The sequence below is a fragment of the Monodelphis domestica genome, chromosome 1, assembly GCF_027887165.1.
Source record: "Monodelphis domestica isolate mMonDom1 chromosome 1, mMonDom1.pri, whole genome shotgun sequence".
Lineage (NCBI taxonomy): Eukaryota > Metazoa > Chordata > Mammalia > Didelphimorphia > Didelphidae > Monodelphis > Monodelphis domestica.
The window spans coordinates 318,375,526-318,398,284 of record NC_077227.1 but is presented as its reverse complement, the minus strand read 5'-3'; the positions used below and the strand labels follow the sequence as shown (position 1 = coordinate 318,398,284).

At 35.0% G+C, this 22,759-nt stretch overlaps 1 protein-coding gene and 1 non-coding gene across 16 annotated transcripts in view; both read right to left on the bottom strand.

The window, feature by feature from the left end:
- PPP1R13B (protein phosphatase 1 regulatory subunit 13B) overlaps positions 1–22,520 on the bottom strand; it is a 163,880-nt gene extending 141,360 nt beyond the window's left edge. For 5 of the 15 annotated variants that reach the window (XM_056811190.1, XM_056811191.1, XM_056811187.1 and 2 more), the window contains exon 1: positions 21,380–21,981. In XM_056811190.1, coding sequence (XP_056667168.1) covers positions 21,380–21,388 — 9 coding nt within the window. In that variant the 5' untranslated portion in view covers positions 21,389–21,981. Of the gene's footprint in view, positions 1–941; positions 1,526–21,379 lie in introns of those variants that run through there. The other 10 variants (XM_056811186.1, XM_056811189.1, XM_007473486.3 and 7 more) reach the window with 8 other exon arrangements.
- LOC130456793 (small nucleolar RNA U109) lies at positions 11,169–11,306 on the bottom strand. Its single transcript, XR_008915826.1, has one exon. It is a non-coding gene; the product is annotated as a small nucleolar RNA U109 (small nucleolar RNA).
- Positions 22,521–22,759: the final 239 nt, after the last annotated feature.

Genomic DNA, 22,759 nt, shown 5'->3' with positions numbered 1-22,759 from the left:
TATGAAAGTTAAGTCACCACTATATATGGAGGGGGGGGGGGGAGAAGGGAAATTATACATTCTTCTCCATAAAAAAAGGAAAAGCTAAAACAAAAATTATTTATAAATATGTAGTTTTGCAAAAATATTTCCTTTCCTTTTTCTAATCTATTTCCCAGTCCTTAATGCTTTTTATTACCCATGATGTTTATATTTGAAAAAAAAATGGAAGGGTTTTTTTTCTTCTGGACTTTATGGTTTGCATGATATAGTGTAAAGAGCACTAACCCAAGTTCTAATCCTAGTTTAAGATTCCCCTAAAAAATGACCTGGATTCTAATCCTATCTATGCTACTTTCTGCAAGATCTCGGGCAAATTACAACTTCTCAGTTTCCTCGTCTGTCAAATATGGAGGATTCAGACCAGATGAACCCTTAACCCTTAACTCTTAATATTCTGTGATTCTATAAATTATGGGACTATAGTTAACAAAAAATGGCTATTTCATTAATTAGAAAAGGTCTATACTCTTTCCAATAAAACCTCCACCATTTGAGACAGTCTTAGGCCATGTACTGTATTATACCAAACATCTACTAACAGAACTATTTAAAATAAGCTTTCCTTTCTCGTTTATGTTTAAAGCAGGTAAAAATCTGTATTCAAATTCTATGATGAGCTATTTCCATAAATATACATATATGTACATAGACATACATACAGATACGAATCCAAAAGTTTATGCTTAGTATTTTCCCCTAAAAGTACAATAAAGAATTAGTAGGGTTACCCTCAAATTAAAATAAAGTATCTAAAAATGGGGTATAAGAAAAGCATATATATAGAATTTCACATAGCCATGGTATTTTATTACTGGCAAATAGCATCTCAAATGAAAACTAATCCATTTATTTATATACTGTATTTATAAAGAAAAAGAAAAACTCCATACTATTCCTACCTTTCTGTCAATTATTCTTTCCACTTTCTTATTTTTCTGTTTAAACCCGGTTCTTGACAACCAAGATTTTTCTTTTATCTTGCTTATAATCATTTTTGTCACCATTTTCAAACTATTTTCAATGTGCAGTACAGTAAACTAAAGTAGAAAGCCAAAGTGACAATGCCTACAGACTAAAATTTAAAAACCTGTTCATTACAGAAAGGACAATACTTAAATAGATGTCTCTCAGGCACAGTCATCTGAATTCAAGTACTAATGACATGAGACATGATAAGATGTTCTAATGAAACAAGCCAGACCACAGTTGTGACAGCAGAGTGATATGGTGGATAAAGTTTCACCTAATTAGGCAAGTTCCCTGGAAGAGAAAATTTGATGTTAGCATTGTTCAGTAACTATCTGGAATTAGGAATGAGAACAAAAGACAAAAAAGGTAACAAAATCTTTCATTTCTATAAGAAAATCTTCTAAAAATCTTCCTAACATGCTCTGTAAAAGAATACTAGGAAATTTTCCTGTTTAAAAAGGACATTTTATGTAGAAATATGTTTTACATGATCACACATGTATAACCTAGATTAAATTGCTTACTGTCTTAGAGAAAGGAGAGGGGAGGGAAAGAATTTGGAATTCAAAATTTATTTAAACTTGTTTTTATATGTAATTGAGAAAAATATATTTTTAAAAATAAAAATAAATGACATTAAAATAATTGAACTACTTAAAACCCTTTAAGGTTTGTAAAGCACTTCAATTATTTCATTCAAGAATCATGACCACCTGTGCAGCAGGGACAAGTGTTATAATTCCTATTTAACAGCCGAAAAAAATGGGTTCAGAGAGTTTAACTGTCATGTCCTTGCCCATATACCCTTATTTAGATATGGTATGGTGATAGAACTCAAACCTTGATCTTTTCTTAGTCCAACTTTAGCACCCTCTACATCATACCATAATTGCCTCTCAGAAACGAAGTTACCAACTCTCAAAATTGCCTTTCAATTTATCCACACTGTGTGTGTACTATTCACCTAGATGTTTCTATGTCTACCAAGGCTGTGTGGTTGAGTTCTGGAGCTGGTCACTGGTGTTTTATAAGAGCAAACTCTACAACAATAATAAACACACATTGAGGTATAATTAACAAAGTTTACCGTTTGGATGAAGAGGGCATAGGATTTGGGAGTCTGAGCAAATGGGTTTCAAATCCCAGATATGCAATTTATTATCTCAGTAATCTTAAATTACTATCTCCCTCGACTTCAATTTATCTATAAAATTATGAGAACTAGGTAGTAAGTTTCCTTCTATCTGTGATACCACAAGATTATGAAATATAGACCTATTGAAGTATTCTTTTACCCTTAAGGCACAAGTTGTCATTTCCATTAACTATGGGTGTCCCTTAAGGTTCTTATCTTATTCTCCTTTACTGTCTTGCTTGGTGATTTCATTAGCTCCCATGATCTCAATTATCATCTTTATGAAGATGACCCCCATAACTTATTTATCTATCCAGATCTGAACTACCTCCTGAGCTACAGTTTTTTGTTTTTTGTTTTTATCACCTACATGTGGGGACTTTTCAAACTGGATGTACTACTGCTATCCTGAAGTCAACAAGTCCAAAACAGAACTGATCATTATCCTACCTCCATCCTCCCTTTCTTCCCAAATTTCCTATTTTGAATCCTTAACCAGATTCAAAACCTTACAAAAAACTGTCAAGTTCAATTCTTCTCCATCACTCATGTCACATAGCCAATCAGTTGCTAAATATTGTAATTTCTTCTACATTTCTCACAGGTGTTTCCTGTCTACTCACAATCCCAATCTTCCAATTGGGACTCTTTGGCTCAACTAATTCTCTCTATCTCCCCCACCCCACCTCCGTTGAGCTGCCAAAGTGATTTTCCTAAATCATAAGCCTGACCATGTCGCCTTCTTTTTGACATTTAAAACTTTTTATAACCTAGACCCTTTCAATCTTTCAAGGATTTTTACATATGACTATTCCCTCCTCCCACTTTCAACTACACCAACCTTTTGATATTTTTCTAACACATGACACTCCGATGCTTTCTCTCCCACCTCCATACCTTTACAACATCTGCCCTGCAATACTGTAATTGCTCTGCCTCTTAATGTTTGGCTCTTAGAATTCCTGGTTTGCTTTTAAGAATCAGTTCAAATGCCACCCCAGAGAAGATATTCTTGCAGCTGTCCAATCCCTCTCTATCCAGTGTCTTCCCCTTTATCTTCCATCTATTTATCTTGTATGTAATGTTCTATATAGACACCTTGTTTTCCCCTGTTAGAATGTAAACTCCTTGAGGGCAGGGGCTGTTTTGTTTTAATCCCCAGTTTAGCACAGTGCCTGGCCAAAGAGTACCTCAGCGAATGCTTTTTTAAATTGATTTACAAACAGTGCAATAGTGATCATACCTTTCCTTCCTTCAAACCAGGAAAAGTGATATAATTTCAGACCTAGTGTCTGGCTATAGTTTTTACAACTACCATTTTAGGCTAGTCTGACAAGAATCCGAACAACAGAATCATATAACAGCAGCAGAAAAAAGTATTTCAAAGTCTTCAAAGTCCTTTATTTATATATACCATGCTCTTCATTGCCCTTTGGGTCACTCATAATTCTGATTCTTTATTTTAACTACAGCCATGATATGTACCACCATAATGTATGTATTATAACATGATATATCATATCAGCAGACTATCGAAATTTAAAACATGGGTTTCTTTTTTAGGGAGCAGTTTGGGATCAAAAAGCAAACCTTGATCTCTCATAATTAATTCAAATATAGATCCAGCTCTTCACTTAGCTACAAAGCCTGCTCAAATTATATAGTTAACACACACATACATACACACACACTGACTCAAGTAAGAGATGGTCCATTCAATTACATATAAAATGCAAGACAAAAAAAAACCATTCTTTATTTGGTTTTTCTTATGTGGACTGTCACACAAATTACACTGAAACTTACTTGGGAGTATGGCATTTAATGCTATCAGTACAAGGTCATTAACAAGAGAAAATTTGAAAAACTTCATCATCTACATCTTCTATTTGGGTTCTGGATTATAACATTTTGACTGGAAGAGACTTTAGAGGTCATCTAATTCAATCATCTCATTTTACAAATTAGGAAACTGAGACCCACAAAGGTTAAGTGACTTGGCATGGATCACAAAGGTAAAGTGGCAGAGCCAGAATACAAACTTAGATCTCCTGACTTCAAGGCCCTTTTTCCACTGCACCAGGCTTCAGCAAACATCTTTGACAGTAAATACAACCCTAATTTCTTCTTTAGTTTTAATGTCAATAACCAAAGAATCACTTAACAAATTTCTCTGTATGTCTATCAAGGAATCTTTATATGATCCTAACATTTAAATGTCATTAAGCATGAAATAAATGCAAATTAAAACAAGTTTATAATAAAATTGATCAAAATTTGGCATAATATGAGAAAATTTTGGCAGAACTGGGGGGAAAGTATATTAGTTCACCTCCAATAAAGATTTTAAATAATCCAACTATTCTGGAAATCAACATGTAAATTCTGAAATAAAAATTATAATTTTTCAAATCCTTTGACCTAGCAGTTTCAATGGATTTATATTTATACCTTCAGTGAAATTGACAAGAAGAAAAGATATGGACAAAAATCTCTAGTGCAATACTATATTAGCAAAGGTTGGAAACAAACTCTGTCCAACAAATGGCTGAATAAATTATGGTATAAGAATGTAATAGAACACTACATAGAACAGAGAAACATCAAGTAAATGCAGAGTAAAGAAAAAAGAACCAAGAGCCACTAAATAATGCATCTAGTGAACGATGACATTTAATAGCAGCAAATTCAAATAGAGTGGACTAAATTGACAGAAATCTGTTAAAAACTTAAAAGTACATTGTCTCCACTTCTTACAAGTTAGAGCATACAGATACAAGAATTATCAGTCACTGTACTATAACATTTTGCTTAAGTATTTGGAGGAAAAATGTAGTTCTGGTTTATATACTTATATAAAACAAAATTTATAAATCAAAGAAACCTATGTATGGGAGATGTAGAACTTTGAAGATGGCATTTTGTTCTACCAAGTCAAATATATTTGCAATCTAACAACCCATACAATGGTTTGTTTTACATAACTTCCGATCAAAATTTAATTCTGAAGTAAATAGCTATTGAAAAATCACTGGTAAAAACCACTCACATTTTAATCAAATATACCCTCTCAACACAAATGTTGATCATTCATAAAGATGAGAATGAGAAAGTAGGAATATATCAGTAATCACTGATGTACCTTCAATCATTTATATAATACTGTCCATAATTTTTTTAACCCTTCCATATCTTCCACTCAAAAAGATATCCTGAAAATAAATTTAGTGTACTTTAAAAACTGTACTGTCTCCAGAACAGATTTCTTCCATATGTAATTTGTCTTTTTGAAATGATTTTCCTGTCTTCTTTAGGGCTATTTTTACTTTTCTCTTATTACATTACAGGGAGTCTAAATGTGTTGGGATTCAAGGCAGTTGTTGATTATGAAAATAATTTAGAGAAATACTGATAGATCTTTATTTTCAAAATGTGTTGTTTGAGTATTATTCTTTTAAAAAATTTGAGTTCAAAATTCTCTTCCTCCCTACTGCCCCTCCCCAATCCACTGAGAAGTTAAGCAATATATCAATAATGCACATGAAATTATGCAAATGTAATTGCCAGATATTTTCCATTTTGGAGGTCCATCAATGAATGCCTTTAGAAATATTTGGCTTAGTTTGGTCTCACACCAAGTTTTCAAAAGTGACTGGTTTTTTTTAAATGCTACTGCTCTTTATTGTTTTACAAAGTAATTTTTACAAATTAATTATTATATTCTAAATTGTTGTTATCCTTAGTTGTCAAGTCTCTCCTTATGAAAAGTATATCTAGTGTCTGCTAGCTCAAACTATTTTTGGGTTCCTAGGCCACCTCACTGTAGAGACTACTTTTATCAGTTAAATTCTGTAAACAACCATGATATCTGTAACAAGCCCTTTTCCTTTATTCATTTCTATTTTTCTGTGCCAATAGTTCTTGTTAGATCTCTAACAGCTACAGGCCAAAGGCATCTAGATAGTACAGTAAAGAACCATGCCTAGAGTTGGAATGAAGTGGGCTAAAATCTGGCCTTAGATACTTCCTAGCTAGTCCTTGTAAAGCTTCTGTCTTATACTTAGTGTCAATTCTAAGACAGAAGGTAAGAGTTTGTTTTGGGGTTTTTTTGCTAGTTGCATGGTCTTTTTTTATCATTAAATTTTTTGTCTGATTTTGTGTGGATTTGGACTGGTGTTTTTAGAATTAAATACCACAAATAATTTGCTATCAACAAGGGATTCTTAATTATTTCTTAGGATTTCCTAGTCCTTGTCTTTTAAGATAAATTTCATTTTTTACATATTTTAATAAAAATCTCTTCTGTAGATATTGACATAAGATATAATTGTCTTCAAGCTTTTAGTTTATGATCATCATGAGCATTGCAAGACAAAGTGGCAGTGCCCCCATGAAATACTGTTCCAATGCAAAGAATGCACGATGATATTAATCAACTTCATATTGTTTCCCTCCCTAAGAAAAGCCATCCTTCTATTTAGCTACATTTTCTTTTTTATCTTCTACTTTCTGTTGTAGTATAAAGGTCAATAATGATGTTTCAGTTCCAGTTCATAGGTTGTGGAACCAAGATCTCACCTTTACAGTACAGCCTCAGAACAATGGGCTCAGCGTACTTTGCCTCTCTTTCAACCACTTAACAATAAAGACATTGAAAAGGCTACATATGACTAATGACCATTTTGCAGTGTGTTAGGTTTATTTCTAGTAGGATGAATTCTTTGACCTAGGCAACACCCCCCCCCCCCAAAAAAAAACATCGGATCTTTTTTAGGCTCCATCTGCATCACCTTCAAGAACCCAGGATTCAAACAGGGAGACCTCACATCTAATGAAGAGGAAATTAAGGCAATCATTAAAAACTATTATGCCCAATTATATGGCAACAAATATGGCAATCTAGGTGATATGGATGAATACTTACAAAAATATAAATTGCCTAGACTAACAAAGAAAGAAATAGACTACCTAAACAACCCCATTATCAGAAAAAGAAATTGAATAAGTCATCAAAAAACTACCCAAGAAAAAATGGCCAGGTTCAGATGGATTCACAAACGAATTTTATCAAACATTCAAAGAACTAATCCCAATATTATACAAACTATTTGACAGAATAAGCAAAGTAGTTCTACCAAATTCCTCTTAAATGACACAAATATGGTACTGATTCTTATGTATCTGATGGTACTGATATCTTATGTCAATGTCTGCAGAAGAGATTTTTATTAAAATATATAAAAAATGAAATTTATCTTAAAAGGCAAGGACTAGGAAATCCTGGTACAGATTCCAAAGGTCAAAAACAGAGAAAGAAAACTATAGACGAACCTACTCAATGAACATAGATGCACAAATCTTAAATAAAAGACTCCAGCACGTCATCACAAGGGTTATTCATAATGGTGGAATTTATACCAGGAATTCAAGGATGGTTCAATATTAGGAAAACCATTCTACATAATTGATCATATCAACAAGCAAACCAACAAAAATCACATGATTATCCCAACAGATGCAGAAAAAGCCTTTGACAAAATACAACACTCATTCCTATTGAAAACATTAGAAAGTATAGAATAGAAGGATCTTTCCTAAAAATAAAAAACAGCATATATCTAAAGCCATCAGCAAACATCATCTGCAATGGCGATAAACTGGAAGCCTTCCCAGTAAGATCAGGAGTGAAAAAAGGATGTCCATTATTACCTCTATTATTTAACATTGTACTAGAAACACTAGCAGTAGCAATTAAAGAAATAGAAATTGAAGGTATTAAAATAGGAAATGAAGAGATCGAGCTATCTCTCTTTACAGATGATATGCTGGTCTATTTAAAGAATCCTAAAGAATCAACTAAAAAGTTAATGGAAATAATCAACAACTTTAGCAAAATTGCAGGATACAAAATAAACCCACATAAATCATCAGCATTTCTATATATTTCTAACACAACTCAGCAGCAGGAGTTAGAAAGAGAAATTCTCTTTAAAATCACCCTAGACAATATAAAATACTTAGGAATCTATCTGCCAAGACAAACACAGGAACTATATGAACACAGCTACAAAACACTTTCTACACAATTAAAACTAGATCTAAATAATTGGAAAAAATATTAATTGCTCATGAATAGGACGAGCTAACATAATAAAAATGACAATCCTACCCAAACTAATTTACTTCTTTAGTGCCATACCCATCAAATTACAAAGAAAGTTTTTTACCTAATTAGAAAAAAAACCTAAAAGTTCATTTGGAAGAACAAAAGATCAAGAATATCCAGGGAAATAATGAAAAAAAAATTTGAAGGAAGGTGGCCTAGCAGTACCAGATTGTAAACTGTGGTCACCAAAACAATATGATACTGGCTAAGAGACAGAAAGGAGGATCAGTGGAATAGACTTGGGTAAGTGACCTCAGCAAGACTCTATGATAAGCTCAAAGATCCCAGCTTTTGGGACAAAAATCCACTATTTGACAAAAACTGCTGGGAAAATTGGAAAACAGTATGAGAGATACTAGGTTTACAGCAACATCTCACACCCTACACCAAGATAAACTCTAGAATGGGTGAATGACTTGAATATAAAGAAGGAAACTATAAGTAAATTAGGTGAACATAAAATAGTATACATGTCAGATCCTTGGGAAGGGAAAGATTTTAAAACCAAGTAAGAGAAAAAATTACAAAATGCAAAATAATTTTGATTACATTAAATTTAAAAAAAATTTTTTGTACAAACAAAACCAATGCAACCAAAATTAGAAGGGAAGCAACAAATTGGGAAAAAATCTTTTTAACAAAAACCTCTGACAAAGATCTAATTATTCAAATTTATAAGGAACTAAATCAATTGTACAAAAAATCAAGCCACTCCCCAATTGATAAATGGGCAAAGGACATGAATTGGCAATTTTCAGTTAAAAAAATTAAAACTTTTTTTAATTTTAGTCAATTTAGAATATTTTTCCATATGGACCTCTACTAGAGGTCTTACTGGGTCAAAAGGTAGGAACAGTTTTAAGACTATTCCTACAGTTCCAAATTGTTCTCCAGAATGATCGTGTCAGTTCACAGCTCAACGAACATTGTGTTGGTGTCCCAATTTTCCCACACCCCCTCCAAGAAAAAATTCTAATTTTCCTTTTTTTTGTCATGTTGGCCAGTCTGATAAGTGTGAGATGGCACCTCAGAATTTTGACTTGCATTTCTCTAATTAGTAGTGATTTGGAGTATTTTTTTCTTTAAAAAAAAAAAAATCCTTAACTTTGGTCTTAGAATCAATACCAAGTATAGGTACGGGCTAGGTACTGGGGGTTCAGTGACTTGCTCAGAGTCACACAGCTAGGAAGTGTCTGATGCCAGATTAGAACCCAGGATCTCATTTCTGTAGGCCTGTCTCTCAATTCACTAAGCCATCTAGATGTCCCCTAGCATTTTTGCATATGACTATGGAGAGTTTTAATTTCACCTGTTCATTGATCATTTATTTATAAATTTATGTATCATATTTTAATTTATTTTATATATTTATATGTTATAAATTTATAAATTATAAATTAAATATAAATTTATAAATTGGGGAATGGGGAAATAAAATGGGGGAAGAAATTAGGGTTCTAATAAATTTGATTAATTTCTCCATATATTTGAGAAATGGGGTCTTTGTCAGAGACACTTATAATTTTTCCCAGTTTTTTGTTTCCCTCCTGATCTTTGTTGCATTGGTTTTGTTTGTGCAAAAATTTTTTAATTTAATGTAGTCAAAGTAAGGCTATCCATTTTATATCTTATTCTCTTATGTCCTGTTTAGACATAAATTCTTCCCTTTCCTATAGATCTTATAGGTAAACTAATCTATGCTTCCTTAGGATGGATCAATGGAATAGACTTGGGGTAAATAACCTCAGCAATTTGTGTATTCAATAAAGTAAATTCAACCTTTCCAATTTATCCAATTAAAAAAAAAAAGAATATTTTTCCTTGGTTACAAGAGTCATGTTCTTTCCCTCCCCTCCCCCAGACCCCTCCCCTAGCTGATATGCAATTCCACTGGGTTTTACATGTGTCCTTGATCAAAACCTATTCCCATATTGTTATGTTTGCACTAGGGTGATCATTGAGAGTCTCTATCCCCAATCATATCCCCATCAACCCATGTGAGCCAGCAATTCTTAGAAATAAAAACTATTAATAAGCACATAAAAGTGTTCTAAATCCTTTATAAATGCAAATCAAAAAAAACTCTGAGGTACCACCTCACACCTAGCAGATTAGCTTGCATGATGGCAAAGGAAAGTAATAAATGTTGGAGGGGATGTGGCAAAATTGAGACATTAATACATTGCTGGTGGAGTTGTGAACTGAATTTAGAACTATGCCCAAAGGGCGCTAAAAGTCTGTGTGCCCTTTGATCCAGCCACAGCACTGCTGGGTTTGTACCTCAAAGAGATCATAAGGAAAAAGACTTGTACAAGAATATTCATAGTCACACTCTTTGTGGTGGCAAAAAAAAATTAGAAAATGAGGGGATGCCCTCTGATTCTCTGAACAAATTGTGGTATCTGTTGGTGATGGAATACTATTGTGATCAAAGGAATAATAAACTGTAGGAATTCCATGAGAACTGGAACCTCCAGGAAGTGATACAGAGCGAAAGGAGCAGAACCAGGAGAACATTGTACACAGAGACAGATATACTGTGGTACAATCTAATGTAATGGACTTCTCCACTAGCAGCAATGCAATGATCCAGGACAATTCTGAGAGACTTATGAGAAAGAACACTATCCACATCCAGAGAAAGAACTGTGGGAATAGAAACACAGAAGAAAAACAACTGCTTGATCACATAGGTAGATGGGGATATGACTGGGGATGTAGACTCTCAAGATCACCTTAATGCCAGGAGGTAGCTTAAAAGTGAATCTTCTGAGGAGGAAAAATGTATAATGTCTTCTAAACTCACAAGTAACATGTCTTAATATGCTGGATGATAAAAAAAAATTCAAGTTTCTTCAATGTAGGAGAATTATACTACCACTCAGCCTTTTCTAAAAGACTGGCAGCCCTGAACACTCCAATGTTTTCTATAGCATGCTTTGAATATATTTATGCTCCTATTAGAGTCAGAAGCACAAAAAATTCTACATGCAGGAAGAGTTAAAATATAACACTAGATACACCAAGTATACAATAATGAAAGGATTAAACAAGGTGCTTCAATACCTTTCTGTTACAATTATAATAGGATTTTTAGGGGGCAGCTGGGTAGCTCAGTGGCTTGAGAGCCAGACCTAGCAATGGGAGGTCCTAGGTTCAAATCTGGCCTCAGACACTTCCCAGCTATGTGACCCTGGGCAAGTCACTTAACCCCCATTGCCTAGCCCTTACCACTCTTCTGCCTTGGAGCCAATACACAGTATTGACGCCAAAACAGAAGGTAAGGGTTTAAAAAAATAATAATAATAATAGGATTTTTAGACAACACAGCTGAATAAAACAAGTGACTTATCAAGCTACACACATCATTATTTTGTACCGAAGATCAAATTAGTTCAATTATACTTCATTTTTTAACACAAATTACACTTGTGAAAGATGTAATCCTATGACCCAAAGACTTGTATAAATAGTCACCAAATTGGTTTATAGAGGAATAAAAAAGGAAACCTGAATAATACTAAAATGAAATTTGAATTTCAAAAAAATATTTTAAAGTATGCTTATTAATTTTTAAATGTTTTACTTTCAATTTACATCAATGCTGAACATCTGAAAATTTTCAAATATATTGTTATTTTTTAAATCATTTAAATTCTATTATTATTTCCTTGAATGAAATTAATAATAGCTCTAAAATACCAAAAGCTTGGAAAACACATTACTTGCTTTGCCTACAGTCTTCTGCTCTTAATAAACTGAAGAAATAAACTAAATTCAATAAAAATCATTTAAAACAAAAAATACAACAAAAGGAAGAAGTCAAATGCAAATTCTAAGTTGAGATTAGCCAAAAATTAGAAAGTCTTCATACACTCCAAAATATTTATAGTAGCATTTTTTGTGATAGTAAAGACTTGGAAATAAAACTATGATGGTATAAAAAAACAGAAGACATCAATAAAAACTGATTTTAAAAATAAATAAAAGTTACTTGGCTAGAAAATCCAACTTTAATATTACTCTTAAATAATACTATAGACTAAGGTGCCAGACTTAATATAATACTGGAAAATACAGGCCAAGCTGCATATCATTTTACACCCAAATCAAATAACCAACTATACTTTGGGTCACAAGGTATGCCTATGACTTATTTACATTCACAGATTTCTTTAAAAACAACTAAAGAAAAAGCCACTCTTCTGCCTTAAAACCAAACTAACAATACCAATATTGACTCTAAGATGGAAGGTAAGAGTTAAAAAAAAAAAACTAAAGAGGGGCTCATTTAGTTTCTTACCTCCACTACAAGTCTTGAGGTAATGTTTTTCCACATCTAGAAGAACTTTAAAACCTGAATAAATAGAAACAATCTAGTCCAAAACATTTTTTCCTCCAGTTTTACAAATAAGAAAACACGGTTCAGAGAAAGAATGAAATTTGTCCAAGAGGGCACAATTTAAGTGACAGAAACTAGAACCCAAGTCTGTCTACTTGCTCTCTTTACTAAAAGCTAATTCAAACATTTCTCAATATTAATATTAAACCCTTTGTGTATCACTGTTAACATAGTATACATTTCAAAAAAACATTCATAACAAATTCTATATGTATTGTTCAGCATGTAGTTTAATATCCGAGGGTGTTTTTATTTCATGAAATTCTTAATTCACATTCTTTTTTAAAAAATTAAAATGTCATTCAGTTTCTGGGAGAAGATTAAATGTCCAGAGATCAAGAACAAACCACAGAGCACTCAAGCTGCACAATCACTGAGAACCATGGGCATAGGGTAATGACTCACTGTCAGGACTCATTACACTGTCAGGGTAAATTCTGCACTGGAACAAAATCAATGATGAAAACAGATTGAGGTGTTTCTAAAAAATTACTCCTCAGGTTCACAAAAATAAAGCAATCTACTTAATAGTACTTAAAATAATCTACTATGTTAGATCTAAGCAAAACAGTATTTAATATTTTATCATTAATTATGAAGCTTCTCAGATTTGCCAAGATTTCAAATATCAGTGTTACTCTATATTGTATGATAGTAAAACTTATAAAAGCCCTGTCCAGTGCCAGTTGGTCTGATTCCGCACAAAATTCTAATAACAAAACAGACTCATCGAAATCTACTTCTTTCCAATTACTGTATGGAGATCTCACTATTTCATTAAGCTACTAGCAAAAGTCTCTCAAAGGATCCTCATTAACAAGAAGTTTGGTTATTTGGTGTCCCTTATAAACAGTAGAATTTAAAGCTATTTTTCTAGCTCAAAAATAAGTGAAAAGGCACCAGTTTTTTAAAAAACACAATTAGGTAATATTTCTAACAAAATACAGAATGACATTCTTCACATAAGATAACATTCATTTCCCTGTGCACTCCAGCTTTTTGATAATGTTAAACTGCTACTGAAGTTAGTAATAGAGTATACTAACTGAACTTAAGATATATCTATTTTAATCAACAATATGAACTTATGACCTCCATTCTCTTCTTTCCAGAACATCTAGTTTTTGCATCATTATTTACTACACTACAAACTCCAATTCACACTAGACAATTACTTTATTTTCTTATAAATATTGCCCAGATAAAGGGCAATAATAGCTCTATTGACTAACATTGATAGGAGAGTTATTTACAAACATTTTTTTCACCTGACCCTCACAACAATCCAATATAGTCAGTCACCTTTGGAGAATACATGTATTTCAAATTAAGCCTTTCCCTGCCCCCATGTGATTCAACTGATCTCAGATGATTTTAAGAGCTGGAAATCAACTTGGAAGAACACCCGGTATAAACTCATATTACAGACAAGGGAAAAAGAGGTTCAACACATTTCAAATCAAGGAAAATATCATCACTCCTTTTTTTAAAAAAGTTTATTTAGTTGATTAGAGTATTTTTTCAGGATTACAAAAATCATGTTCTTTTCCTCCCCTTCCCCCAACCCCCTCCCATAGCCAAAGCAGAATTCCACTGGGTTTTTTTACATGTGTCATTCATCACCCCTTTTTTAAAAAAACTGATTCCTCCATTATTTAAAAAAAAAATGTGACTAAGATCAAAAGACAATAAAAAGAAGGCAGAGGACATTTATAAAGCATTTTTCAAAAGCACAAAAAGGAGAAGGATAGTATTGGTACTACCACAATAAATTTTATTTCATACACACACATATACAATAACAAGCTATTATAGATTCCCTGCTTCATACACAATTCACATTTTCTAAATACCTTTGCATATGGATGTTGCTTTTTGTTGGTGATTTTCTACTTTAAAATGGAAAATTTTTTTAATTATTTTAAACGCAGTAGAAAAAAACAAAGGATTTTTTTACACCCAAAGTTTTTGGGTTAACACTCAGTTCTACTTTAGCTATGTAACCTTGTGCAAATATCACTGTCTCTTCTCAACAGGCTCAGTTCCATCATTTGTAAAGTACAGACTGAACTTTAGTGATCTCTAAGGTCCTTTCAAGCTTTGACATGATGTTCAATCCTGGATTGGTTTCACAAATAAAGTCAGAGACAGGGAAATGATTTGTAAATAACAAATAGTGTTTATGTTTAAGATCTCCTTTTTTTTCAAGTTTCTGGTTTGAAGGCTCAACTGCCTCAGATTCCAAGGGAGGACATGAAAATCACTGTAGTTCCAGTTCTCTACAGACATCCTTACAACAGATTCAGGGTCCAGAGACTAGAAAGCCTTATACTTCCCATGGTACATAGAACTGATAAACAAATAATAAATAAAAAGGAAGAATGGGATGAGAAACAGTTGGTCCATGATAAGAGTTGTGGTGCTGATATTTCTTTTCTCTTACAGAATCCTATCAGGCTGAGTTAGCTGAGCCTTTAATTTAACCCTTTGGTGAGGGAAAAAAAATTTGTTCAGAAGATTCTTTACTATCACCTCCAATACTATTCTATAGTAAAGGAGAAAATGAGATAGAAACAAATTATGTAGAGAAAATATAGTTTGTTCTTCCACAAATGTTAGAGGAAAAGAAAAATAAGTAAAAATATCTTTTAACATTAAATAAGTAACAAAAGTATTCTCATTACCTGATTCCTGACATTCTATTTCATTTCCTTAAAACTCTAAATTCACAGACTTCATATCATTATGAATTTTCCTTCCATTTGTACAATCCATGTTCCAGTTTGAGATGATTTTTTTCCAATCGCTTTTGCATGGAATATATTACAATTTTTCAGACACTATACCTAACTTTTTTCCCTGATTAAAGAAACAATGTAATTGAACTGAACGTGTTATCTTTCTATCTGAATGTGAAGTCCATGAACTTGTTTTTTTGTTTTTGTAACTATAATTTAAAGAGTGGAGATTTTCCTTTGCAATCCTATATATTTTATTCTGAATAACAAGGTTGGTCTTAGTCTAAGATTTCAAATACCTATTTTCTACAAAAATTATTTCATCTGTTTTCTAAAAATCTCATATTAAATGTACAATGGTAATAGTTCATAAAAGATTATCTTACAAAATCCAAAACTGGAGTGTAACATTTTTGCTTATGAACTGTTATCAGTTAGTTATTATTTCATCTTTGCAAGGAAATAAAGCAAATGACAGAAATAAGGAGGTTGTTTAAAACAAGTCTAATTTATAATGCAACAAAATTGTGTCATTCTTTAGAAAAAAAATCCTCATGCGTACAAACCAAAATTTACTATGAAAACTAGTTTGTATCTAACTTTGCTATAAGAATCCAGGTAACACTTTAAATGTCACACTTAACTCTAAAAGATACAAAAGTTGTTGGCTATTTATAAGAGAATACCTTCATGATATTGACTTATAATAGTCAATTTTTATATGCTATAAAACAGGTACATTTTACTTAATTTACTTAACTTAAAACTTAGGAACTACCACAAAGGGAAAGAGAAAGGAAGTTGAGGCAAAAAAAATCTACAAATTTTTTTTTAAACTCTTACCATATTGTGTATTGTATTGGTATACAATATTGTGTATTGGTTCTAAGGCAGAAGAGTTGTAAGGGCTAGGCAATGAAGGTTAAGTAACTTGCCCAGGATCACACAGCTGGGAAGTGTCTGAGGCCACATTTGAACCCAGGACCTCCCATCTCTAGGCCTGACTCTCAATCCACTGGGCCACCCAGATGCCCCCCTTTCTTTCTAATTCTTGCTGCTAAATGTTTAATAAATAACAACTACCCATTTGAAATTCTGGCATAAGTCATAATCACAAATGGGTTCATAAATAACATATAGCTGAAACTTTTAGAATTTAGAAACTTTTACATGTTTTACAGAATCAGTCAGCCTCAGTGAAAGGACTAGCTGGGTTCAAGTCACTGTCCTGTCTTTGTGTCCCTAGACAAGGCATAATTCCCAATGCTCTAGGCAACTCTCTATATAAAGACTATAAAACTACAAAGAACGTGGAGATCTAAACTGGCAAAACAAGCTTCCTCACCAGGAAATTCCCTGCATCAGTGAAATTATGATTCCAATTTCTATCTTTTTATATATACATATATATATATATATATATATATATATATATATATATATATTCTTATTTACTCACATAAAACACAGCCTCAGTCTCCAAGGCAGAAAGTCCTGTTATCCTACACCTCTAAAGTGTAAGCACAAGCAAGCCACTCAGAGCACCAAGGAACTCTGTGATGCTAAATTACAGATTAAGTTACAGTTGTCCACAATGACAAAAATCACAGGTCCCATCCACTCCCCAAAAAACTTCCACAATCCTTTAATGCAGAGATTCTTTTTAAATCTTCAAAACTATTTTGATATAATTTGTTTTCTTGGTAATCATACACATTTTATTTTATGAATTAAAACATCCAATTCTGAGAAAGGATCCATGATACCAAAAAAGTAAAGAACTCCTGCATTAGGTAGGATAAGAACATAATATCCTTTTAGGCAACTAGGTGGTGCATGGATAAAGTGCAGCCCTGGAGTTAACCTGAGGTTAGTTGTGGCCTCAGATACTTATGTATGACCAGTACAGGTCACTTTACCCTGTCTGCCTCAATTTCTTCATCTGTAAAAAGAACTGGAGAAGGAAATGGAAAAAAAAATGCAGTCATGAAGAGTTGAACACAATTGAACATAATATTCTTTTGCAGATGAGGAAACTGAAATTCAGTAAAGTTTGCTTTCTGACTTGCCTTAATCCACATGGTTCATCTCCACAATGTGAGTAGCAGAATCAGAACTTAAAAGGAAGTTTGGGGCACAAAACTCAATGCTCTTTCATTATACCCCACTGCTTCCCCAATAGTTGGTTTCCTTTTTTTTTTAAACACTTATCTTTTTTCTTTAGAATTGATTCTAAGTATTGGCTCCAACGCAGAACAGTAAGTGCTAGGCAACTAGAATTAAGTGGCTTGCCCAGGGGCACAAATCCAGGAAATATAGGAGTCCAGATTTGATCCCAGGCCCTACAGTTTCCAGGCCTGGCTCTCTATTCACTAAGCCACCTCGATGCCCCTGGTTGGTTTCTTTAAAAAAGGATTAAGAAGTAGTTTGGTCGAAACCTAAAGGCATTTTATTCATTAAATTATATATATATATATATATATATAGAGAGAGAGAGAGAGAGAGAGAGAGAGAGATAGATATAAAAAACATTGAAGGATGTCCAAGCCCAGGAAGCTAGTCATTCTTGTTACCCAAAAAACAAAAGCTTAAAGTAAACCCAATATTCATAGGAAAATATTCTTCTACAACAGTAAGTTCTATTTTGGAAATGAAGAAAAAACTGTAGCCAGAAAGGAATGGTATTTGGATATTTTTTTTAACTCTGTCTTGATCTTTCAATTAGCCAATAATGAACAATGATAAGCAGTACATACAGAATAGCATACTAAGTAAACCAGTGGAGTTTACAAAAAAAGTTAGAAGACTATGCCATCCTCAAAAAGTCAACTAGAGGAAAAAATACATGCATGAAACAAATTATTTAACTGACAAGGTTGCATATTAAGTACAAATGAATACAGTGCTAATGAATAACAATTTTAGAATGTAAAAAAGTGAACAAAATATAGCAGCTGGGATCAACTTTTCCTGAGACAGTAGTTAGCACTACTATGCTAAGATCATCAAAAAGTCACCTAACCTCACAGTCACATGGGCATAAAACAATGCACTTTATTAGGGTTCTAAGATCCACTTGAAACCAAATAAAGAAAAAGAGAAGAGAAAACCCTTCCTTCAGTCAACCTTCTAAAACTGGCACTATCTCCAGAGAAAAGCCTTTTCCTCTTTGCCCTACTTATCAATGCTTTCTTTCTTCTGATTTTCTTGTACTTATTTTTCTTCGATATAAGCTCCTTAAAGAGTTTTTTTAATTGTCTTTGCATACTAAGAGCTATACTATAATTTATATATATTTATTTGTATTTATTTTATATTAATTTATTTGTATTTCTCCCCACCACAAGAAGATGAATAATTCCTAGCTCAGAGTTAAAGTGAAGTTCTAATCAAATGAAAGGATGTAAAGCAAACTGTAAACCTTAAAGCACTATTTATTCTCTTCTACTATTATTAATGCAATTTTCTATGCGGCTTATTTATTACTTTCCTATTCCCAGCCCCTAGAACCATGCCTTATTTACAAAACACAAATTTTCATCTCTATAGCTGTATCTTTACCTGGCTATTCCAAAAGTTTTCAGGTACAAAATTTCTATAAGCTTTTATTTTAAGTGACACATTCTTCTGCAACATTATATTTACAGTTATGTATCCATATTTTATATCTATAATCATGATAATTACAGTTACAAAGCTCTAGGTCACATTTTTAGTTTTTATTAAAATACTTGTTTGTGACTAAATTATTTGGGGGTTGGGCTAATTTCTTTAGAAACAGAGAAGAAAGTTCTTGGCAGAGCAGGTAAAAGTGCTCAGGAATCAGGAGACCTGAATTCAAATCCTAGCTATGTGACTTTAAGCAAATAACAACTTCTCTTAGCCTCAGTTTCTCCTCATCTGTAAAAATGGGAATAACATTTATAGCCTCATAAGATTAAAGGATCAGATGAGACCATCTCAAAATAGTATTTTTAAAAATATACTCTCCAATTTCTTGAGAAAACTAAATTTTAAAGATGTATTCAAGATTATAAATATCAACATACTGTATATGATTCTAAGAGGCAAAATTCTTGATTCTAATCTTAGCTCTAACTTGCTAAGTCAGGGATATAGAACAAGTCACCTCTCTGGGGCTCAAATTTTTCACCTGTAAAACTGGGAGATTTATGAGATGATGTACCTGCTCTAAAATCCTGCATTTGTCACACTAACTAAATTCAATGAGCCTAATTTATATTAACCTGGGTGGAAATCTGATTGCAAAGATACATTAAATGCAGTTCCTATTTTCAAAAGACTTAAGTTTGAGGGAAGGAGAAAATACCAGATATACAGATACAGTAGATAAATTATTCTGACTTAACCATTCTTATTTAAATTGTTTAAATTGTTTTAAAAAAAGATCATTAAATTAAGTCACGCCAAAATATACAATGATGGCATATGGTAAAAATGAGTCCTTAAGGTGTTCAGCTAAATCAATTCATTCAAAGTAGTTAATAAACACAGCCAAAGAAACCTGAACTTAAAAAAGTGTAGGGAAAAGGAGAAACTATCAACTTTGAATTAAAACTATCATTCCAGACAGCAGAAATTTAGTTAATCCAAATATTACCACCTTATCAAAACGGATAAAATTATTCCAACTAATCAGTTCCCAAAATAAACAGGTGCAAGGACTTCATATATCCATCTTGATTTTCTCTGAAAACTTAAGAATAGAGCCTAAAAAACTAACAAGGAAGATGAGAATCAAAAAGCCCCAATGATCTATAAAACTCAGGAAATGCTAAATTTAACTTATCTGCACTTTGGGACACAGCTAAACTATATCCTCCTATTTATCTAGAAGGAGAATATGTATATGTGTATATATATATATATATAGTTTTCTGGGCTAAAATCAGGCTGTCCTAAATGCATGCCATAAGGGATAACAAAAGGGATATCAATAATGATAAATAATGGAAAAAATGAGCAACTAAAGAGGATACTCAGGAAGATGGAATGTTTCCACATAACCATATATAAATGCAACTTAAATTGGAATTTCTCCAAAAGATAAGCACATTTAACCCTTTGAAAATATCTTTGGTTTTCTTTTTAAGTTCGGTTTAGCCCTTTAATCATAAACCACCTCACGACAGTAGAATTCTGAAAAATTTATTTAATTACCTGCTTAAGCCAATCAATCCTACTCCAAACTAGATTTACCTAGTTTACCTTAGCTTTTTTGATAGTGCTTTTGTGGACAGGTTTTCTTGAAAGGATTGGGGGACGCAAGTAACTAGAGATTACTCTCAAGGCCCCACAGACCAGATGCAGGGCCTGGATCCAGCTGACAGAAGCCGACTATCGCAGCAAATGATCATAGAGGGCAGAGTGAACGGACGCCAGGCCTGGACACCCACACACCTGCCTCCTCCTGGGGATAATCAGACCCGGTACCTTTTACCCCTCCTTGATTTGGGAAAAGGAGTGGGAAGGTTGGAAGTAGGATGGTCACACAGAGTTGGAAAAGACCATGACCCATTCCTATAGGGGCACAAAGACCACACCATATAATAGAACCAGACTTCCTTCCCGGCAGGACACACACTGACCCGAACGGGAGAAGCCAGGCTTCTTTCCCCGCCGCTCGTTCGCCACCTGGGCCGGTTCTCCCTCCGGGAGACACACACACAAACTCAAGCATACACATCTTCCTTCCAGGACAGACAGATACACACGCGGAGCCGGGGGCAGCCGGGCGAGATGAGAAGCGTGACACCGCGCACACGTGCGCGCGCGCACACACACCCCACATACACACCCCGGAGCAGCCCTCCCCGCCAGCCACACGCACGCGCGGACACACATTCATATACACACGCGCGCACACACACTCACGCGCACTCCCGCCTCCCTTTCCTTTCACTCACCGGCATCATCTCGGGCAGGCTTCCGGGTCCTTGGCCTCTGCCGTCGCCGCCGGACTCTGCAGTCCCAGACTCACTGAAAAGCTACCAGCTAGACGCGGTCGCCGGACTCCCGACTCTGTAGGTGCAGCCGCTCACGCTCCGCACAGGCCGCGATGCCGCCGCCACCGTCTATCTCTTACCCAAGCTAGCTACAGCCCCAGGCAGGGAGAGCCCCAGCCAAGGCCGGGGGCGTGGGGGGGGGGGTTGTTGCAACAGTGCTACGGACCCCCACCCCTCTTTTCTCCCTCCCCCCTCGCCAAGTCCTAAGGCAGGCGGCAGGAGTCTCAGACGCTGCCTATCCGCGACTAGATGCCGCCGCTACAGTTCTGCCTCCGCCACTGCTTCTGCTGCTGCGGCCCCTTCTCCCTGACCCTCGCCTTTCCTCCGCCTCAGCGAGTCTCCACCTCCCCGCACCCAGCCGCCACACTAGGGCAGCCGCCGCCTCCTCATTGGCCGAGGAACAGGGGGCGGGATCACGGTTAGGCCTGCCCACCTCCCCCTCTTTCTCTTCTCCCCCTCCCCCCGCCTTCCTTTCCTCCCTCTCTCTGTCCCAGGGCAAGTGGACTGTACGTACAGAATGCACCCCACGAGAGGACCAGGTCCCCAGTGAACTGCGGGGGAGGGAGGGACACACAAAGTCCGTGCTCCTCCCGCCACAGCTTCCCCTTCCTTTGATATTCCTCCCAATTGTTTCTGTCGTCAGATTTGTTTAGACCACAACCTTATTTTACAAATGAAGAAACAGGCTCGGGGAGATTTAGTGACTAATCCCAGATCACACAGGTACGCAGCCGGGAAAGGGACCCACTGCCTATAAATCTACCCCTCCCCCCAACCCCCCCACCTTTAAATGTTTCAGCAGCTGCGGCACTGCGCCAGCTTGCGGTGGGCACCATTTCCCTTTCGGGTAGGGAAAAGAAGCATTTAGGGACACAATGGCGCTGTGGTCCTGCCCTTTTCCTGCGTCCTCTCTTCCTCTTAACCTGCTTTTGCAGGGCTCCCTTGGGGGCGATGTACTTACAGCCTCCCTAGGCTTTGGTCCCTCCGCCCGAGCACTTAGGTCCTAACCCAACCTGCAACCCAGCCAGGAGACCGACACTCCACCCTTTCCTCCCACGCCTTTCGTGGGCTAGCATTCTCCACCCCGCCCCCACTCTAAAGCGATAAACCTGAGCCCTGCAGTTTCCCTCAGCCTGCAGGCTGGTCATTGGGACGAGCGAGCAAGCATTGGAGCTTCATCTAACATTCCCATACACACACATTCACCTTCTGTGGCCAGGGGTACAGACCAGTCCAGCGCACAGAGAACTTAGCTGATTTGTATGATGGTGAAATGAAGAC